Source organism: Parambassis ranga, chromosome 24 (assembly GCF_900634625.1).
Source record: "Parambassis ranga chromosome 24, fParRan2.1, whole genome shotgun sequence".
NCBI classification, from domain to species: Eukaryota; Metazoa; Chordata; class Actinopteri; family Ambassidae; genus Parambassis; species Parambassis ranga.
The window spans coordinates 1,437,803-1,457,010 of NC_041043.1; the positions used below are offsets into that span (position 1 = coordinate 1,437,803).

Below are 19,208 nucleotides of genomic sequence, written 5' to 3' on the forward strand. Positions count from 1 at the left end.
GAGCCCCCCCACACCCCCAACCCAGAGTCCACCGCCCACTACACAAGGACAGGACGTAACACTTTCGTGAACTGATTTACATCTAAATAAATACAGGCCTAGACGAAACAATGTGCAGACCCAAAAGAGGAACCGGCGTCTCTCCGCTGGGCAAGTTCAATTTATATTGCCCCGATCCGTCCAAGCTGCAGGGCACGATAAGACGGGAGGGACTACTGAGTTACAGCATTGTGCAGGAGTCACCCTCTGCTCTGTGTTTGCTGCCATACAAAGCAGGGCAGCATTGCCAGTACTTCATTCCTGCTGGTTAACAAGTTGTCATCTGCTGCTGCAGCTTTGTGTGCATCAGAGGAAACCTCTTGCATGTTTTCCTCTGGGGCCTCACTCGAGCACATCACCTAAAAAGAGGCTTCCAAAATCCTTATCAGCTATAGGACCTGGAGGCACCCATAAAGTGTTAATCCCATTCTTCCAAGAACATGTGGGCACTGGGCCCTCACAGTCATGACCAATTATTGTCTGCAGGCAGCTGATGCAGGCCAGACTTCCCTGGACTTAGAGCCAAAACCTGGAGCCTCCTGAGGCCACCAAACCCGTTCTTCCTATCTATCCACAAGGTTTTCTTTATTTATTTCATAAAATCAGAGTTACACCCCAATGTAGCCACAACACAATGGACAAAACGACTACCAGAGAAGTCATTCATTTATTTGTAAAATGGCAGTTGGTTCTAAAAGAGGCCACAATATCTTGTAAAAGGTTTCCTTCATTTTGAAGGAAAAATCTCCCCTGTGGTCTATCCATAGCAGAGTTTATCAGCTGGGGTCAAGCAGGGATTTGGGCCGGGGCCTCGGAGAATGCACTTAGCAAAAGGTGGCTGCTGTGCTTCTGTTAGCAGGCTCGGGGTGTGGGGCAAGATGGCCGGTTCCCACCCGTCCAGGAGTCTGGACGCTCAGCCGCCATCGGCCTTGTTCAGGAGACGCTCCTAAATCCTCCCACGAGAGCCGGGATTTCAAAATAGCGCCATGTGTCAAAAGGGCAGTCGATAACATGGTAAAGAAATGTGGAATTTGCATAGCAGAGGTGGGTGAGAAACTGGTGGAGGAAAAGGGTGAAGACAGAAAGACGTGATGGTGACAGGTTCTCCACTGACTGATCATGGTTACTGTGTAATTGTTGTGGTAACTAGAGACCACACAGTTGCTTAAAAAGTAATCCACAATGTACAATCCACAGGCCTGAGACCCTTAAGTTGACAAAATATCAGACAAAATTCAGTTTTTAAATGGACATCGATCAGGATCAAAGATCAGTAAAGCACTGCAGCCCTGTGTGTATCATGTGGCTGGATAAAAATGGCTGCCATAGATGCAAAAGTTCTTCCAGACAGTGCTTTAAATAAGTAAATCTAAGTCAAAGACACCGCCCCCCGACCCCCCACCCAAGGCCATTGTAATGGAAAACCTCCTCTGCCAGGCCCTTATATTTTTAGGAAAAGCTATTATTGTTGTGTTCCCTTGTCACTTGCGTGCCCCAGGATGTGTTCCCTCAAACAAGGTCAGAATTCCTGTTTTGTCATCATTATTCTACCAGAGAATAGGCACCTCACCCACAATGCTCTGGGTTCGCCAGGGTTCCTGGTACTTGTTTGTCTTCCATGGATACAAATAGACCTAAAATGGCATTCGTCTGGAGCAGAGCGGAGCTATTGTGGCAGAGAATAGTTTGAAATTCAGTGGAATCCAGCTGGAAGTTTTACTGAAGTCTTTAGCTATGCACCAGGAGACAGAAAATGAATGGATGGATGAAAAATAATATTTTAACTAATATCAAATTTATCAGAAAACATTCTGAGATGGACTGGATGGTTTGTAAGGCTTGATACTACGGGACAGCTGCTGCAGCTCCTCCGTCCCCCTGCTGAGAGGCAGCCTATTTTAACAAGCCAGACCTATTGTCTTTTCCCCAAGAATGACCAGAGAATGTGGCAACTCCGTGGGTCACATGAGTCTTTATTTGTGTGTCTGTGATTAGACACACCCCCCCCCCCCCCATATGGTTGTGTATGTCAAACATATTCTTAACTGTGCATTGTGTGTGGTGTGTTACATGGTTTGACTCATCTGAAAGTGTATTTCTGGCATGAACAATGGAGGGAAATGAATCAAGTAGGTATTGTGGTATTGTAGTCCCTCCACATCTGTGTGATGATCTCACATGGTTGGAGCTCCACATAACCAGGTTCATCAATGTGTGACAAAACATAAAAAAAAAAAAAAATTCTGAGATCACAAATTTAGAAGAAAAATTCTTGATAAATTGAAACAGATGATTGTTATCATCCATAACATAGTTATAGGCGACATAGAATACATTTCATTTATATGTCTCTCTTTTTCAGGAGAAAAAAACTCCAGTGCGTATGACAGATGGGCGCATTTAAACCCAAATGAAATCGCAGTGCAGGCTTCCGTCATCCAAAGCCAATTGTATTTGCCCAAACCTTCCTTCTTTGTGATGTCAGTGGAGGACACTGATGAGGTTACTAAGGTGAAATACTGCTCCTGGATGTGAGGATAAACAGATTTTGGAGCAGGTCGCTGCAGGCTAAATGTTCCACTTTACAGAATTAAGCCCTTTGTTGTAGGGACAATGTGTTGCATCTAATTTCATCTAAATCACAATAATAATAATACAATACAAGACAAATGTACAATAATTGTACATTTGTCTCTCAGAAATCATTACATGTCTGTGATGATGCACTTTGTATCAAACAGAAATGTTTGTGTATGTTATTTGTTCCTATATTAATATTCTTCTGGATGTTTATAGTCATTTGTTGTAAACATATGTTTGAGTTTGTTTGGGTTCAGCCTTCCAATCCAGTGGTATAATTTCATGCACAGGGTTTGTAGGTTTCTAGTTGTATAGCCTGCTGAAAGATCTCACCTACTAATTCTCATTTAATCAAAATGGATTTTAGAAATGTGCCTATTTGAACTGTTGTGTGATAATCTAATGAATGAACCACTTTCACACTCGCATAATGAAAAATCCTTCAACTGATCGATTAAAATCCCATTGAGTGGAGGTCAGGACACCTCCCCAAAAAATACCACTGTCCTCTATTTGGTTTGACAGCAGCCGTTGTTCCTGGGGATGGGGGCGGGAGGAAATTGTCTCCCCTGACGACTCACTCGAGGGTGACGGTTTGGAAAGTGCACTTTGACCCTTGAAGTTTGGGGCTCGGGGAGTGGACTGTCATTGCTCCATCCCCTCCCCACCCATCCTTCATCCTCCAAGAGGCTCGTCTCAGGCTGTTTGACCTTTCAGATGAACTCTGGAAACTGTCCATGTCAATCAAATCTTGGTTGAGAACAGCAAGATCGAGGAAAGACTCGGTAGTATTTGCTTGATATATTGACCTTCTTCGGTCACCTCTTGTGTGCTGGATCAAACTTTAGTTAAGTGGCTGCTTAAGCATAGATTACTATGAGAAAAAACAGCCTTAAAACAGATCACTAAAAGCTAGTGGCCTTCAACCCAATGTGCTTGAAGGTAATTTGCTGAGATATTACTTAATCGACTACACATGTTCATAACTTAATAAAATCACAATTTAAAAATCTTGCATCTCAAGAAAAGATGTAACTGTTGGAAAATGTTGTTTTAAAAGGTCCAGAGCGCCCTCTGAAGCCTAAACAAGATATAGCAAGTGAAGCAGATGACACTAAAAGAATTCTGTTGCTTAATTTTGAGTTTAAGTACACAAAAACACACATTTATTAATTAGCTTTAATTAGTCTCCATAAACTTTTTGACTCATATGGTATTCCAACAAAAACAGAAACAGATGAAAAGTTTGTTTTCGTCGCTTGGAGTAATCAACAGAACCTGAACCAGAATTTTACAACCACTGAAAAGGGCAATAAACCATTAAATAACCATTACTGTTAAAGACAAATAAAACACACACCATTGATAGGGATAGATTCCTAGATTCAACTGAGTAATGTATCATGAATCTTTCTGACAATCTTTGTCAAGAGCTTCTTGCCTGGAGTGAACAACACCACGATCTCTTCGATCTGATGGCTCCTGCACATGAAAATGAAGACAATAAAAACATATGTTGCACTGCCACTTTATTATGTGACACATGTTGCAGTCATACTTACGTTGTGTTTCCGAACATGTTTTTAAAGCCCTCTAGTTGAAAGACGCAGAGACGGTCGGTCAAACGAACGCCAAAGATCACCTCAAACTTGGAAAGTTTCTCCAGGCTGCTGAAGACTATGTGCAGTCTGAAAGAAGATTACAAGACACTAGAAAATACAGCTTTGTTTTTGTTTGAATGTCACATTACTGTTGTTTATACCACAGCATCCACATGTGCATGATATTGTGATCAAGCAGAGAAGAGTTCTTACTGAGTGTCGACACAGCTGATATCCAGAACATCGAGCCGCAGGCCTCCCCACATTTTAAGTAGACGGATCTCCTCTCCCATGAGACGACAGCGACTCACCACCAGGCTAACATCTTGGAGCAGCTGAATACATCAGCAGACAAAAGAATGTAAATGAGTCAAAAAGTATTTCAGATGCATTTTTTTAGTCATCCGTCTCATTTATCTGCAACAGAACAGACACAATCCCATTTTAGTCTGACTGGCTACACTGGAATGTTTTTTTTTAGCCTTTCATCCACATGCAAACAGTTTCTGTGATGTTTGGGAATACAGTGTACCAGTGTATGGTGACTGTATTGGCTCTTAAAACACATTTTCTGCAGAAAACAACCTATAGGTGTATCATTTCCTTACAATATCTCTGTCTGACAAGACAGAGGTTGTTGCATTTGACTAAACACGCACGTACCTTTGGAACATATCTACTGGTTGGGTATTTCTCCACCCAAGCAGGTTCTCCTTCAACGTAATGGGAAAGCAGTTTGTGAACAAGGCGAGCATGACACCATGACTTCTCAGCTGGTTAGGGGGAAAAAAAGAAAAAAGAAACAAAACCCTTACTTACAGTGACAAGAAAGTACAGATTTAAAAGACTCAAAACAAAAGAATAACTGTCTGAATTTTCTTACCATCAAGTTCAAATTTGAAAGCGATGTTTGCAATTTTCTGCTCAGACACACCGTCACAACCATTTCCTTCAAAAACAGATTAAGGACAAGTTAATGTGCTGCTTAAAATGAGTGTCCACCTCTCCCTTAGAGTGACAAAGCACAATAATTTTTGTCAATATTTTTTAAACCTAAATCCAGAGGACATCAAGCCTTTCCTATAGTAAAATTAATTGTCTTGAACACAGAAGTAATTTTTGGGACTTCCACTGAGGACACAGTAAGATAATATGATGCCTTCTTTTAAAAGATTGTTAAATAATTTGGTCAGAGTACTGTCTGGATAAAGTGCCATACAACAGAACAGACGTATACTGTACAAAGCCTTACCATTGGAATTTTCATAGTCTAATTGCAGATAGATGGTCTCATTGAGAAAAGTGACAACTGTGCAGTTGTCATTTCTTTCTTTCAACGTCCATTCATTCAGCCTGAGGTAAAAGAATGCATGAAAAGGGTTTCACTTGAATGTCTTTGCGTAAAGAAATGGCCTTATACTGTGAAACACAGAAACAGGAACTGACGATTTGAGGATGTCAAGGTGAATCTCCAGGTCATTTGTCTCAGCTTTCAACCTCTTCAGTTCACTTGAATTCTGTTTCATCTGCATCTCCAGCTCAGTCGTTTGCCTGCACCACAAAGAAAACAAATTAAAAAAAAATATATGTAACATATCACCTATAGTACAAAATAAACATCTTCTGTAAAATGAGGACAGAATCGTCAGTCTTTCTAATGGTCCTTGAAGCCACCATGTGTGACGTTTGATTCAGTTCAGAAAGTGTAACTAAATCTACCGGTAAGCTTACAATTTGCTTTAAAACCATTTGTACTTTATGGTTTTATAACTGTATAACATTGGTAGTGTATATGTTAACTCACCTGTCACATTCAGCCTTGCTCTCAGTGACTTTATCCATTTCTGTTCAAAAAACATAAAACACAATGATTACTAGATTTAGCCAGATCTAAATACAGACTTAAATATTCAAGCAGAATCTCACATTACCTTCCTGCAGGGATTTCAGGCTTGGTTTGTCTTCAAACCCTTTCTCCTCAACTGCAGCAAGCTCTAAATAAAGGGACACATAGGTAAGGCTGGAGCAACATAAAAATGCAGAAAAAGGGACATCTCCACTGCAGTCATACCCGTTTCTAATTCATGAATACAGTCATCAAGACTGTTTATCATCTCGTCTGCTTGCTTAATCGTCCCTCTTAGTTTCTGCTGCTCCTCCTAAAAAAAGGGCCAGTTCACATCTCAGATTAAAAATCTCAAATCTGCACTGTATGAGTATTTTAGTGTGAATACTCTTACCAGATTAACTTGTACAAGGTTTGCATACAGGACCTCCTTCATTTCATGGGACTTAACTTTGCCCATTTTTCTAAAGAAGTTGTTTCTCTCTTTTAGTTTGGATCCAAAAGATTTGAGCTGTCAAGTTAAATAAATACAGTGCCGGTTAGGGGTCATAATGGAAAATTCATACCACATTCAACATGTAACAAATGAAAAATTTAACAATACCTCTTTCTCAGAAGAACACCTCATCTCTTCCCACAACGGTTTATTCACACTCTTAAGAGGTTTGTCAAGATCTTGCATTCGGACCTTCAACCTACAAAGGCAAAACACACATTTTCTGTTTTATTTTATTCTCAATTTCAAGTTTTGAAGACATCTTCAAGCCATGCCATGGTGGAAAGAATAACGCTATTTGTTAAACAACTAAATAAAGGGTTTTAATCAGAAGTCCTGTACGTACCCTTCCACCTTTTCTGTGAGCGCCTGCACATCTGCCTCGTAGACCATTTGTTTAGGATAGCCGATATGCTTATTCTTCAATAAATCCATTGGTGTCACATCTGTGTCTGACAAAACCTGCAAAAGGATCAATTAAGTGTCACAAATTGGCAGTTTCACTAAATCTGTGGAACATTAATAAAACACGAACGTACTCTTGGAAGGACACTTTGTCGAGGGTTGTGGATGACAAAGTCTATGTTGAAGAGTTTGAAGAACTCCAGAACTGTAATGGTGCCCTCCTCAAGCTTCTGTGATTAACGCAACAAAGGCGGGTCAATAGGCATAACATTATTAGTTTTAAACACATTTTAAAAAACTTTGATAAGACGTTTTGATCCACTTCAACTGTTGACTACTGTATATCAAACAACATACCTTCTGTACATCACTGGCATAGTCTTCAAGCTGAGATTCAAGAAGGCTGGGTTTAAAAGCTGAAATGATCAAGAAATAAATACAAACAATGTGTTGAAGAGTCATGACACCAAATCAATGGCCACTGGCTGCAGACCAATTGTTGGAATCAAATGTAGTAAATATGGCTCTTTTTGTGTCTGTGCTGCTGTTTTGAGTTTCTGTTTCTTTAATTTGCAACTAAAACGGATATAAATAAATTAATGTTTGTATTCTCTTATAAGCTACAAATACAACCTCCACTTACCCACTCACTCATTCGCTGTAGTGCAGCAAAGTGTGGTTAGAATTCTGAGGGATTCAGGCTACACCTTAAAACTAACAATACTGATTGGAAGCACAGCTATGTCAGTGAGCATAAAACATAAGTCAGTAACAATCCTAATGATATATATCCAAGAGATAACTTACATGACTCAAATGTAGCCTCACACCTGCTGCTGGTTGTGTGTATACTGCTGGAGGAATCCATGGTCTGTGAAGCTGAATGCGCCACAGTGATGTTGCTGTCATACGCTCTGACATCAAACTGCAATGCCTGGAAACACAGAGGGAAGACAAGATGTAATTTGAAATCAGTTCTCAAATAGAAGCCATATTATATACATTGTACTTTTCTCATTCACTGATATAATGCAAAGTCATACAGACAATTACTTTGAGGCTTTTTAGTGTGAAACATCAGATTAATTGGTGATGTGCTAAAATGACTCTAGTAATAGAAATTAGTAGTAAAATCAGACCTACACTTTCAACAATGTCAGTAGTTTTGTTCATTCTCTTCATATCCTCCATATTGTTTTCATTATCAGGCAGAGGTCTCTTCTGGACAGGACTAATAAAGTCTTCTTTAAATACATCGTTTGCTACAACCATGTTCAACTCAGTGGAAGGACCTTCTTTGTCTGAAATTTTCTGAAGATTAATGCGGTCCAGTGTCTCCGATACATCCTCATAGCTGTCCAGCTCTTCATCACAAATACCTCTCTCATCCGCGTCAAAGTTGTTTAGCTGGCTGGTGAAGTCGAGAGCAATTGTTTTTGTATGATCTGCACAATTCAGCTTCTTGGAATCATCAGGCTTTCTCTTCTGTGGGAGTTTGGGCTTGAAGCCTCCCATCGAGAGTCGTGACATAAGTTGGTTAGTCTTCATGTTGAAAGGAGTTGTAGCAGAGGGTGCTGCTGCTTGTGTATCTTCACGGATTTCAGGTTCTGGTTCCACTTCAGGTGCAGATGTGATTTTATCTTGTGAGTTCAGGTTATGGTCCATTTTAGGCAAAGGAGCTGTGCAGCTATCCATGGCAGTAGCATCGGGAGCTGTAGATACCATGTGGCTCAAACGCCTTATTTTAGTCTGGAGATCAGCCAAAGTCATTCGCCTAGACTTACGGGAATATATCCTGTCAGCATCTTGATCAACAGCGCTGGGTGAACTAGGCTCTTGCCTGGCCTCTCTTTCAGTGGAGTAAAGGGAAGGAGAGATTTCCACACTGTCAGGTTTGGATGATGTTTCTTCACTCCTCTGTGCTGATGTCACCTCCACTTTCTTCAAATTGGGGTTTTGAGCTAAAGAGTCACATGGAGGTGGTTCATCTGTGTGCATTTGTCCATAGATGTTGCCCGTTTGTGCTTCAGTCATGTCCATGCTTGCATTGAGATCCTCACTGTCTGTCATGACAGACTTTTCCATGGCAGCTGATACCAAACCAGGAGCTTTGTTTGCAGGGTTCATCTGGTCTGCAGTTTCTTGACTGAAAGGTGTATCAGTACCCTCTGGTTTTGGATTAGCCAATGTGCCATGTGTCTTAGAAGGCAAGTTTGTAAATAAACCACATGCTGATAGAGACCTGCTTCTACGTAGACCACAGATCTCATTGTCTCTCTTCTTAGGAAATTCCACGTTTTCGTGACCGGGTAAGACATTATGGTGAGGTAAATCTGAGTCTGGTATGGAACTTTTGGGGATATTTACAGTGTGGCTCTGGATCATGTCCATGGCAGCATCGCTTGCAGAGAACCTCACTGTTTTTTCTCCACTTGCAGGCAGGAAGTCCACACTCTGCTGTGTCTTCGGTTGGAATGCCATTGTGGTGTTAACAGTGTGAGTTTGTGTCGCATTCCTTGCAGTTCTCCCTACGCTGGCAAGTAAGAAGTCCACATTTCGGTGTGGCTGCTCTGAATGACTGGCAATCTGTACAGTGTGACTTTGGGTCACATTCATGCAGGCATCATCAGCAGTAAATCTCACAGTTCTCTCTCTACCATCATCCACAGCATCAGATTTGACCTGCAGAGGACAGCAGAAAGAGAGCTATAGTTATTGTTGTTAGGGTTTCCACACTGTCACAAATGTAAAACCTTTGCAAGGACATATAATACTACATTTCAAGATGTTTTCAACAATAACTTTTCCAGGAAACATCATCTTTTTTGCTAGCAGTTAGTTAATCCTGCATGCTAGCTTTAACAGCTTTCTTGCAGTTCTCAACATTGCCAGACTTGTTTTGGTTTACAGCCTTTTTAATACTCTTCACCCTCACTTCAGAATCTCCTAACCTCACTAAAGTCAAGGCATTGTAAATGCATAACTTAATATTAATGTTTCAAAGAATAAAGCAATTAAAATTATTTAGCACATTCAAACAATGCACAATACAAAATAAAAGCTTGACCCCACTCATGTGTACATTTTATTCCAGTGCATAAATAAACCTTTTGTCAAATTAAAGGAATGTTCAGCAGATAAATAAATCTGATGTCACATCTGAACAGAATAGCCTGTCTATGATTTTTTGAGGCACTCTACTGCAGGATCTGACTGAACATATCAGACAGCGAGGGTGTGCTGTGCGCTTCTTGCCTCTAAGCGGTTCTACGCATCCATGCGGCCCGGATAATTTCCTGCGTGTGCTGCTTTATTCCCAAAAGTATGATCTTTATAACGTGGATCAATACCGTTGCGATGAAGTGCAGAGAGTAGATCTCAGTGAAACACGTGCTGACGAATTAAGAGTGTACTTTTCAATGTGTTCACTCCGCGGCCCATCTCAACCTCTTTGCTTATAAGATGCTTTAGTGCTGTGTTTAAAGGAATAACGTCAGCTGCAGATGCATCAGAGGAGCTGATCTCTTTAGTTAGCTGCTCAAATGGAGCAAGAAAAGACACCGCAGACATGCTGGAAAGTCCAGACAAGTTTGTTCTGGCCGCGTCATCACCACTTCCTGGCCCGAGTTGTTTCGGTGAAAAAAGTGTTTCGGCCGAAAACCGAAAATGCATTTTTGGGCCATTTTTTGCCAAAAATTCGGTGCATCCCTACAAAAAATTTAGTTTTCCATGAACAACCAGTCATATTTTACCCAAAATCAACATTATTAACTGAAAAGGACAGGATATTACAAACATCTTTATAGTTATAGGAGTGATCAAAGTGAATATGTAAGCTTACCTGATGCCCTTGTATTTTTCCCTTTAAAGACATCTTCAACAAGGATTCCAATCCTAAATGTAGAGATAGAGAAATAAGACGCAGATCTGACAATTAGTCAGCAGTCAGGAAATTTAAGATTTTGACATCATAGTCATTTTATGGCTTGTCCCATAACATTTGTAGTTTTGTCTCCAGTGAATTAAAAAACTTGAAATGATTTGTGATTTCATACCTCTACAATCTGAAGGTCCTGCTGTGTCACAGCTCACTTGATATGAAGTCACCTGATTACACTGAAGAGGATCACCTGTAGCAGGCAAGTTTATAATACGGCCAGTCTGAGCTTCAGTCATATCCATGCTTGCATCATCTGCATTGAACCTCACTGTTTTCTCTCCGCAGGAGGGTAAAAAGTCTTGATTCTGGAGCGACTGCAGTTTTAGATTATCTGCGATGTTTACAGTGTGACACCGTGTCACATCCATACAGGCATCATCTGCAGAAAACCTCATGGTTTTCTCCCCGCAGGAGGATAAAAAGTCTAGATTCTGGAGCGACTGCAGCTTGAGGTTATCTGCGATGTTTACAGTGTAGCTCCGTGTTACATCCATACAGGCATCATCTGCGGAAAACCTCACTGTTTTGAAGTGATCATCCTCAGGGTCAGGTTTGTCCTGTGGAGGTTTAAAGATTAAGCACTATTAAAAAAGCCTTTACAATAGATTCTATTTTAACTACTGTGTGTTATGTTAGAAAGGAAAAAGGTGGATGTTTAAGCTCACCTGCTGTCTTTGCTTTGTTGTCCGTAAAGAGGTCTTTAATGAGGTTTCAAGTCCTGAAAGTGGAGAAGGGACAAGTAAAGGATTATTACAGGACAAATTTCAGCATTTAAAAATGATTGCACTGAGGCACAAGTCAATGTTTATATATCAATGTTTGTTGTGCATTTCCTTTTCTTATGTGAGGATTAATAGGGGTATTTCAAAAGTTTTTGAAGGCATAGCAAATTATATTATCAATAACAACTTTAAAGGTCGATTTTAAGGAAAAAAAAAAGGAATGATAACTCGTCCTATTCTCTGTATATACAATCTTTAGCTGGCTGGCCCAGCAAATATGACAGCTGTCAGAGGGGGTGTAATGCTGAAAAGTCTCTAGCAACACTGTTCACTAACCAGTAAGGACAAAGGAAAGACTGATGACTTTCACAGACCCAGCAAATTTCTGCCACACTGTGCTATGGCTGCAGCTGACAGTACTGTAAACAATGCATTTGGTGCAGAGTCTGATGGACAACAATGTGATTAACAATTTCTAGACTGAACCAATGGTGGTGAAGCACAAGAAGCACATTAAACACCGGGAGACGGGATGTATTATTCCAGACAGTCATCCACACGTTCACAGAATTAAACTCACACAGACCAGAGGCCTGCTCTACAGTCAGCTACACTAATCTTCTATCTATTGTCAGCTAAAGGAGAGACAGCGGTCTGACTGTCTGTGTGGCAGTTCACTCCGTATTGAACAAAGATCTTTAACAGTAAAAGGTCTCACTCCTGTGACCATGCACATTCCAACAAACAAACTCGCGATGAGTGGGACGTTGGCATTACAGAAGATCTTTGCAGCTCCAAAGCAGTCAAGCGGAGTAATTACTGAACGTGAGTTTTTAAGCACCTCTGCTTAAAAAAAATACCGAGGTCTGGACACTATGGCCTTGCCTTCGCTTCAACATCACCCCCCCCATTTTTTTTCTCATCGGATCTACACAATTCACGAAAGTCACCTATTTTGGTTTCAAAACAGCGAATTTCGCCACAAGGTGAGGGATTTTCATGTCTGAGATGGTTTTAATTAATAGGGACAGGAGTTTTCACATTGATCAACATACCTCTGCAGGTTGGCAGTGCAGTTGTTTCACTGCTCAGCTGATATGAAGTCACATCTGCTTGCTTCAGAATACCACTTTGGGGGAACATGTCTTGTGAGGGAAAAAGACACTGAAGAGCATCACCTGTCATAATACGGCCAGTCTGAGCTTCAGTCAGGTCCATGCCTACATCCTCGTCAGGAAAGACTGCGTCTCCACAAGGCGAATGGGCACTAGGTGATGTTACTCTTGTGATGGCAGGGTTAATGCTGGGCTCACTTGCTTTAGGCACAACTGAATCTGATGCTAAAGCACTGTCAATGTTCACAGTGATGCACTGGGTCATATCCATTGCTGCATCATCTGCATTGAACCTTACAGTTTTCTCCCCACAAAAGGGTAAAAAGTCTAGATTCTGGAGCGACTGCAGTTTAGTGGCTAAGTTTACAGTGTGACCAGTCCCATCCATACCGGCATCATCTGCTGAAAACCTCACTATTTTTTCCATGCGGTCATCCTCAGTGTCTGGTTTGTCCTGTGGACAAAAAAGAAACATCAGAGTAAGTGTGAAGCCACAGAAAAAACACATCCATATTAATCTATGAAACAATTTGAAAAGTGATTATTTAAATCTCACCTGATGTCTTTGCACCTTTGAGATTTCCATTCCTAAAAAGGAGATGGGGAATCACATAAAAATAGTTAATCTGCTTATTAGATGAATGACAATGAATAATCAGCATTTTCTAATCCATTATTAGGTCTAATAAAACACCAACAAAAAGTTCACTTCATGTGATGAGAACAAGCTTAAGGAAAATGTAACCTCCACTGTATGTATGCTCATGTTACTAAAACATGTTTTGTTGCCTTTCCAGTTGGCAGTGTAATTTTATTTACTCTCCATTCAATTCAGTTTAGTCCAATTCACCTGGAAGGTCTACCATATATTTAGCTGTCCTGAAATAACATCAGTTTTTCACACTGTCTGTATGGGGGCTAAATGTCTTGTGAAATAAAAAAAGATCATACCTTTTAGATCAGCTGACGCAGACGTTTTGCTGCCTGGCTGAAGCTTGGTCTTCATCTCCGTTGTCTGTGTTAATCTTTTGTCTGGGTGGGCGTACATTTCTTGAGTGGGAAAGAGACACCGAAAAGGATCATCGTCATCATTGACTCCGAGAATGCGGCCTGTCTGAGCTTCAGTCATGTCCATGCACACATCATCTTCTGGACACAGTGTACTTTCACAAAATAGTCCTCCAACCTTCCTGGTGTTGTTCAGTGACTTCTCCTTAACAGCGCGAGCAGATGGTGGAGCCTGATTTTCTTTATCTACATCAGCATTTTGAGCGTTAATCTGGGCAGGTCCAGCAGGAGGAGTCGTTCTGGTGACTGCAGTGTTAGTACTTGGGCCACTTGTGTTGAAGAGAGTTGCAAGAAAGTCATCAAATCCGAGACTGGATCTAGACAAGTTCCTTTTCTCTACACATACATCCATATTTCTGCCTGTGGATACTGACCCACTTGTTACGCGATGACTCAGGGTCAAATCTTTGGACACATCCTCCATCGTAAACATGGCTTTTTTCTCTCCAGGAGTAGGTACAATGTCGTAATTGTGAAGGGGTATATCCTCAAGTAATTTTGCATCCTTAGCGATGTTTATAGTGTGACTGTGTGTCATGTCCATGAATGCATCATCGGTGGAAAACATCACAGTTTTCTCCCCAAAGTCATCATCAAAGAAGACCTAGTAACATAAAACAAGTTCATGTGTGTAAATGGTCATTCGATGAAAAAAAGTGACACAACGAAGATTATGACATCAAAAAGACACTTTCACCACATGAAGCTCACCTTGTCTCTTGGTTGAGAAGCATGTAGTGGAGCACTCAAAAGGTTTTCCATACCTACATTTAGAGACCTGAATTTAGTAACAGTAACCTTATACTTTAACAGATAATGTGCTAACAGGTATTTAAAGGTAAATCAAGGATGCACCGAATTTTCGGTAATCGAATATATTCGGCCGAATATTGCAAAAAAAGCAAGGCCGAATAGTGGCGTGTGATGCAATTATGCAATGTACAGTGATGCTGTTACATGGCGCCAGACATATTTCATAGTGCAGGAGAGCGATAACAGAATTGCAGTTTGCAGTGAATGTTCATCCAAATTATCTAAAGGGGGTTCCTCCGCATGGAGCTTTAGCACTACTACGCGAACTTTGTCACTTTGTAAAAGCCAAACTTCCCGAACAGCATGCTGAGTATGAGAGAGAGACGAAGAGGAAAGCTGATTACAGGGCGCCCACTACGTCCGTGCCTGACATCTTTGATAAGAAGGAAAGTTTGCAAAGCACAGTGCCAAAGCAAACAAAATCACAAAGATAATAGAGTACATGGCTTTGGATGATCAACCGTTCAGTGCTGTGGAGAACATTGACTTTTGGAGGCTTGTGGAGCACATAGAGCCCTGTTACACAGCACCTAGCAGACGGTATTTCTTGGATGTGTGCTAACTGGAGATGTATGACCGTAATAACATAAAACTCTACTTTCTTTGAAAAACGTGGCTAAAAAAATTATTCTAGTCTATATACCAAGAAAACAGTGAAAAACTTTGATATTCGGTACTATTTGGTATTCGGCCAAGCTTTTAATTTTCCATCCGGTTTCGGCCACAAATTTTCATTTCGGTGCAAGTTAAATAAATAAAGATCATACCCATGATTTGACTCCCATCTTCAGCAACCATCATCTGGACCCTTATGTAAGAAACAGAGAAGAAATATGAAACTGAGAAAGTTAAACTTGGCAGAGTCTGAAAAAATACCCTCACCCTACCTGCTTTGTGCAGTTGTTGCTGTGAAGTAACAGAGAACAAAGATTACAAACATGTTTTAAAATTGTAAGAATGATACGTTATTACATATATTACATACTTGCTGTTTTTAACTCTTGTAAAGGATTTTGGGCAGGAGCAGTATTTTTGACATCCCTATAAATAAATACATATGTTAGGTTGAAATTTGCATTTTTGTGTAAAAATTGAGCATAAAGGCTTTTTTTGGAACTCACTTGGAGAACAGAAGAACATCATTGGCAGGAGCAAAACTGACTCTCCTTGAATTCCTCCTTTCCACTGGTTTAGGACATTCCACCTTACAATGACAATAATAAACATAAAAAGTTTCCATGAAAAGATTATTGCCACTTTACACACTTTAATTCTGGTAAGAATCTTACCACAATCTTACCACATTTTCCTGTTGTTCTGTGTCAGAGAATCTAGTTGACTTTCGTGGTGCTTTTAAAATCTGAAAAACACAAATTAAAACCAATTAAATTAATTATTTAATAAGAAGTAATGTATACTTAGGTCAGTTTAAGAATATTCAAAACACTTACAGAGGAAATGCGCCGCTTGGACATTACACTGCCCTCACTGTAACACAAAACATTAAATCAGTGTCCAGATGGTGCAAATGATTAGCAGTCACCTCATATCAGAACCAGAACTATGTTTATTGCCATGTAAGTATAAAACACAAAGGGTAATTGATAATTTAGTAGAAAGAGGTGGAGGTATACAGTCTTAGTAGACGTAGTGACCTTGGTATATAATCATTTTGTATTCCTTTTTTTTCCATTTGGACATCCCCAGCCAGATACTGGACTCTGTACGACTGATCTCCCTCTTATGCAAGATAATAAATTGTAAGTTAACTTTTCTCTTGAAAATGTATTAATCTTATCATTCATACATTGAATTAGAGAAACTTCTATAACACCTCTCAAAGGTTAAACTACATAATATGCATGTAATAAGAGCAGAATAACTAATTATGCCCTTTTATGCCATAAACAGCAAACTGGTCCTTTGATGTTTAGAATTAAAACAACATCACAACGGTCACTCACATATTCCTGAGTGGATCCAGAGGCTCCATCTTCAACTGTAATAAAGCAGATGAGATAAGCGTTTTATACAGAAATCAGATTTCGCAGCACAATCTATAACAAACATACTGTATGCTACACACACAAAGTGTGTATAGCTGCTAAGTAAGTGTGACACCTGCTGCTTTGCAGTACATTCAACTGTGTGTTCAACTATGTGTTGAATTCAAGTGTGTCATTCGGTTTCTGTAGCAGTGATACCGCGCCTTTGTAACATAAAGGAAATAAAGTAGCGGACTGTGAGCTTATGACTCTAATTCATTCAGCTACTCTACCTGAGCTGAAGGACCCGCTACTGAAACGGTAGCTCGACATGGACTCGCCAACATAGACCTTTCAATCCAAAGCAATCAACACTTCCCGAAAATGTAGACTATGTATTTTTCTTTTAGCCGTTTATACACACAGTTTACTTACCTTCTTATCGAGGACAGGAACCCAGATATTAGCGAACTCACTCAGCTAACGCCAACGTTAGCACGCAATGCACAAAATAAACAAGAAAACAACTAAGACGATGGTAACATGGCAGGAATTTACGGTGCAGTTATTGTGACTTATTGCCTCCCCGCGTTTTCACCGGATACGTTAAGGTTTGAATTTAGGTCGCATGCGCAGTAGAGGCCTGCGCAACCGTATTCTTGCACATTTTTCTTAAAAAAAATCATTTTGATAATTATATTAATATAGTATACATTAATTAAAGGAGATGCTAAATTCAAGATTTTTAACGTGTAGCTAAGGTTTATTTAGTCATGCAGGATATGACGTCAAGTGACCGGAAGAGCGGGACGTTTTAAAAATTCTTACGGTAGAGTTTGGGCTGTTGTCAAATCTCGTTTTCGACAAAACGTTTGTACAAGGTAGGGATTATTGTTGCAGTATTGATCCATTGTAGACATATCGCAACATTTAGGACGTGAGCTCGCACCTAAGCTAATATAGACGGGTTTGTCAAACGTCATTTCTGTCTCTGTCCCTCTAAAAGTCGATTGTTGTCATCGTAGTCACTAAATGTGCTGATGTATAATCAGACTGTTTTCTTTAATCAGGTTCCTTTAGTACAGTTGCTATTAAATTCCCAAGCAATGTCTACAAAAATTCCAAGAGGTGAGCCAAATCAGCATATTTGAACTGATGTAAGTTATATATACAATAGTGCTCATTAACATTCCAGGTTATTTTCTTCCAGGTACCCACTTACCAGCAGAAACAAAAAAAACAAGTCAAAAAACGGAACTGAAAGACACAGCAGCTGGACTCAAATCTGATGGTATTCTGAAATCCCAAAAAGAAAATGTCACAAGGTAAGAAATAAATAAATAAGTAAACCCAAATGTTACCTGTCTCACATGTTTGATATTTTCTCTAGTGAGGTAAGGAAGCAACAGGAGGCACAAAACTTTTTTCACTTCTGTCTTTCAGGAAACATGTCGCTCCTAAAGTTCACAAAGTGTAAGTCATACATTAGATAGCATGTTATCCTGTTTAAAACACATTGACATGTTAAACGTTTCCTTTATTGCATTATACTACAGGGTCAGCACCAGATACGGGCAACAAGCAGAGCTCAGGGAGCAAACACAGCATTTGATGTCTGCCAATGAGGAGCTGCAGAAAAACCTATCAGAAACACAGGTGCACAAACACACTGTGGACAAATCAGGAAGTCCTATAACCAATCAGAGCAACAACTCATGTCACCATATTTCACAAAAAAATAATGTTACTGTTTTCTTACAGCAAAGAGTAGCAGAGTTGGAACTGCAGTACAGTGAGCTGGAAAAGGAGAACGTAGAGGTTCAGAAACACCTGAGAGACTGCCATGTTCTCCTAGTTTCTGCCAAAATTGACCCAGGTGGATATAAAAAAAAAAAGATATATTTATTCACGCTGAGATTCTGTGCTTTTCTCATTAATGAAAAATAAATAATTTCTTCTCTTCTTTAGTTTTAGGAGAAAGGGTTGGGGATGCTGCACGTGAGAATGAGGAACAAAGGAAAGAAGTCATGGTAAAGTTATTTATTTGTATTTGATGTAATATGTACAATACAGGCAAACTTTATCAAACTCACACATATCTAGAAACTAGAATATAAGTGAAACTAAATATACTTGTAAATCTGTGAATAAAAATATAGTAAATACACATTGTATTTGTATTATATAAACTTCTTTTTTTTCCAGAGTGTTTCCACAGACTTGCTGAGTGAACTAAAAGCTTTTAATGATATTACATCAGAGCAGCGTGCTCAGCTAGAGGTGAGTCAAACTCTGCTCCCTGATTACTCTCTTTGGGCAATGGAAATGTGGGGTTCAGTTTGAGTTAATTTTAAACGGGTTTTCTTTATAAACTTCTGTAGGAAATCCAGACGACAATGGCGGACCTGCTGAAGGCTCGAGAGAAAATGTCACAGGAAAGGGAGACGTTTTCCCTGCAGGTGGCTGAAATGGAAAAAGCTCTAGAGGAAGCAGAGGCTGTCTTGCAGTAAAAAGTAAAACGGTGTTTGTGTTGATCCATTAAATACATTTTGTATGTGTATGATACTAAAAATGAATATATATCCTTTGTTGTATACT

At 39.9% G+C, this 19,208-nt stretch overlaps 2 protein-coding genes across 5 annotated transcripts; one reads left to right on the forward strand and one right to left on the reverse strand.

The window, feature by feature from the left end:
- Positions 1-3,813: 3,813 nt before the first annotated feature.
- knl1 (kinetochore scaffold 1) lies at positions 3,814-17,185 on the reverse strand. Of its 3 annotated transcripts, none has more exons than XM_028398012.1 (32): positions 17,046-17,185; positions 16,590-16,624; positions 16,077-16,113; positions 15,926-15,985; positions 15,747-15,829; positions 15,611-15,666; positions 15,513-15,531; positions 15,393-15,433; positions 14,524-14,576; positions 13,696-14,416; positions 13,301-13,332; positions 12,808-13,198; positions 11,573-11,625; positions 11,023-11,464; positions 10,809-10,861; positions 8,111-9,649; positions 7,775-7,901; positions 7,325-7,383; positions 7,102-7,197; positions 6,909-7,024; positions 6,671-6,761; positions 6,461-6,577; positions 6,292-6,379; positions 6,152-6,214; positions 6,025-6,064; positions 5,667-5,771; positions 5,473-5,573; positions 5,104-5,169; positions 4,884-4,993; positions 4,434-4,555; positions 4,182-4,307; positions 3,814-4,101 (listed from the first exon to the last, which is right to left on the reverse strand). In XM_028398012.1, exons 2-32 carry the CDS (start codon positions 16,616-16,618, stop codon positions 4,005-4,007), a joined length of 5,133 nt encoding a protein of 1,710 aa, XP_028253813.1. In that variant the 5' UTR covers positions 16,619-16,624; positions 17,046-17,185; the 3' UTR covers positions 3,814-4,004. The 3 variants fall into 3 exon arrangements, with proteins under 3 accessions (XP_028253813.1, XP_028253811.1, XP_028253814.1); XM_028398010.1 differs by having other exon boundaries at positions 12,685-13,198; XM_028398013.1 differs by lacking the exons at positions 16,590-16,624; positions 17,046-17,185 and having other exon boundaries at positions 12,685-13,198; positions 15,915-15,985.
- A 228-nt stretch (positions 17,186-17,413) lies between these two features.
- knstrn (kinetochore localized astrin (SPAG5) binding protein) lies at positions 17,414-19,153 on the forward strand. Of its 2 annotated transcripts, none has more exons than XM_028398134.1 (9): positions 17,414-17,491; positions 17,681-17,738; positions 17,821-17,935; positions 18,054-18,083; positions 18,167-18,266; positions 18,372-18,486; positions 18,579-18,640; positions 18,816-18,890; positions 18,992-19,153. In XM_028398134.1, the coding sequence occupies exons 2-9, from the start codon at positions 17,717-17,719 to the stop codon at positions 19,118-19,120; spliced, it is 648 nt and encodes a 215-aa protein (XP_028253935.1). In that variant the 5' UTR covers positions 17,414-17,491; positions 17,681-17,716; the 3' UTR covers positions 19,121-19,153. The 2 variants fall into 2 exon arrangements, with proteins under 2 accessions (XP_028253935.1, XP_028253936.1); XM_028398135.1 differs by having other exon boundaries at positions 17,445-17,577.
- Positions 19,154-19,208: the final 55 nt, after the last annotated feature.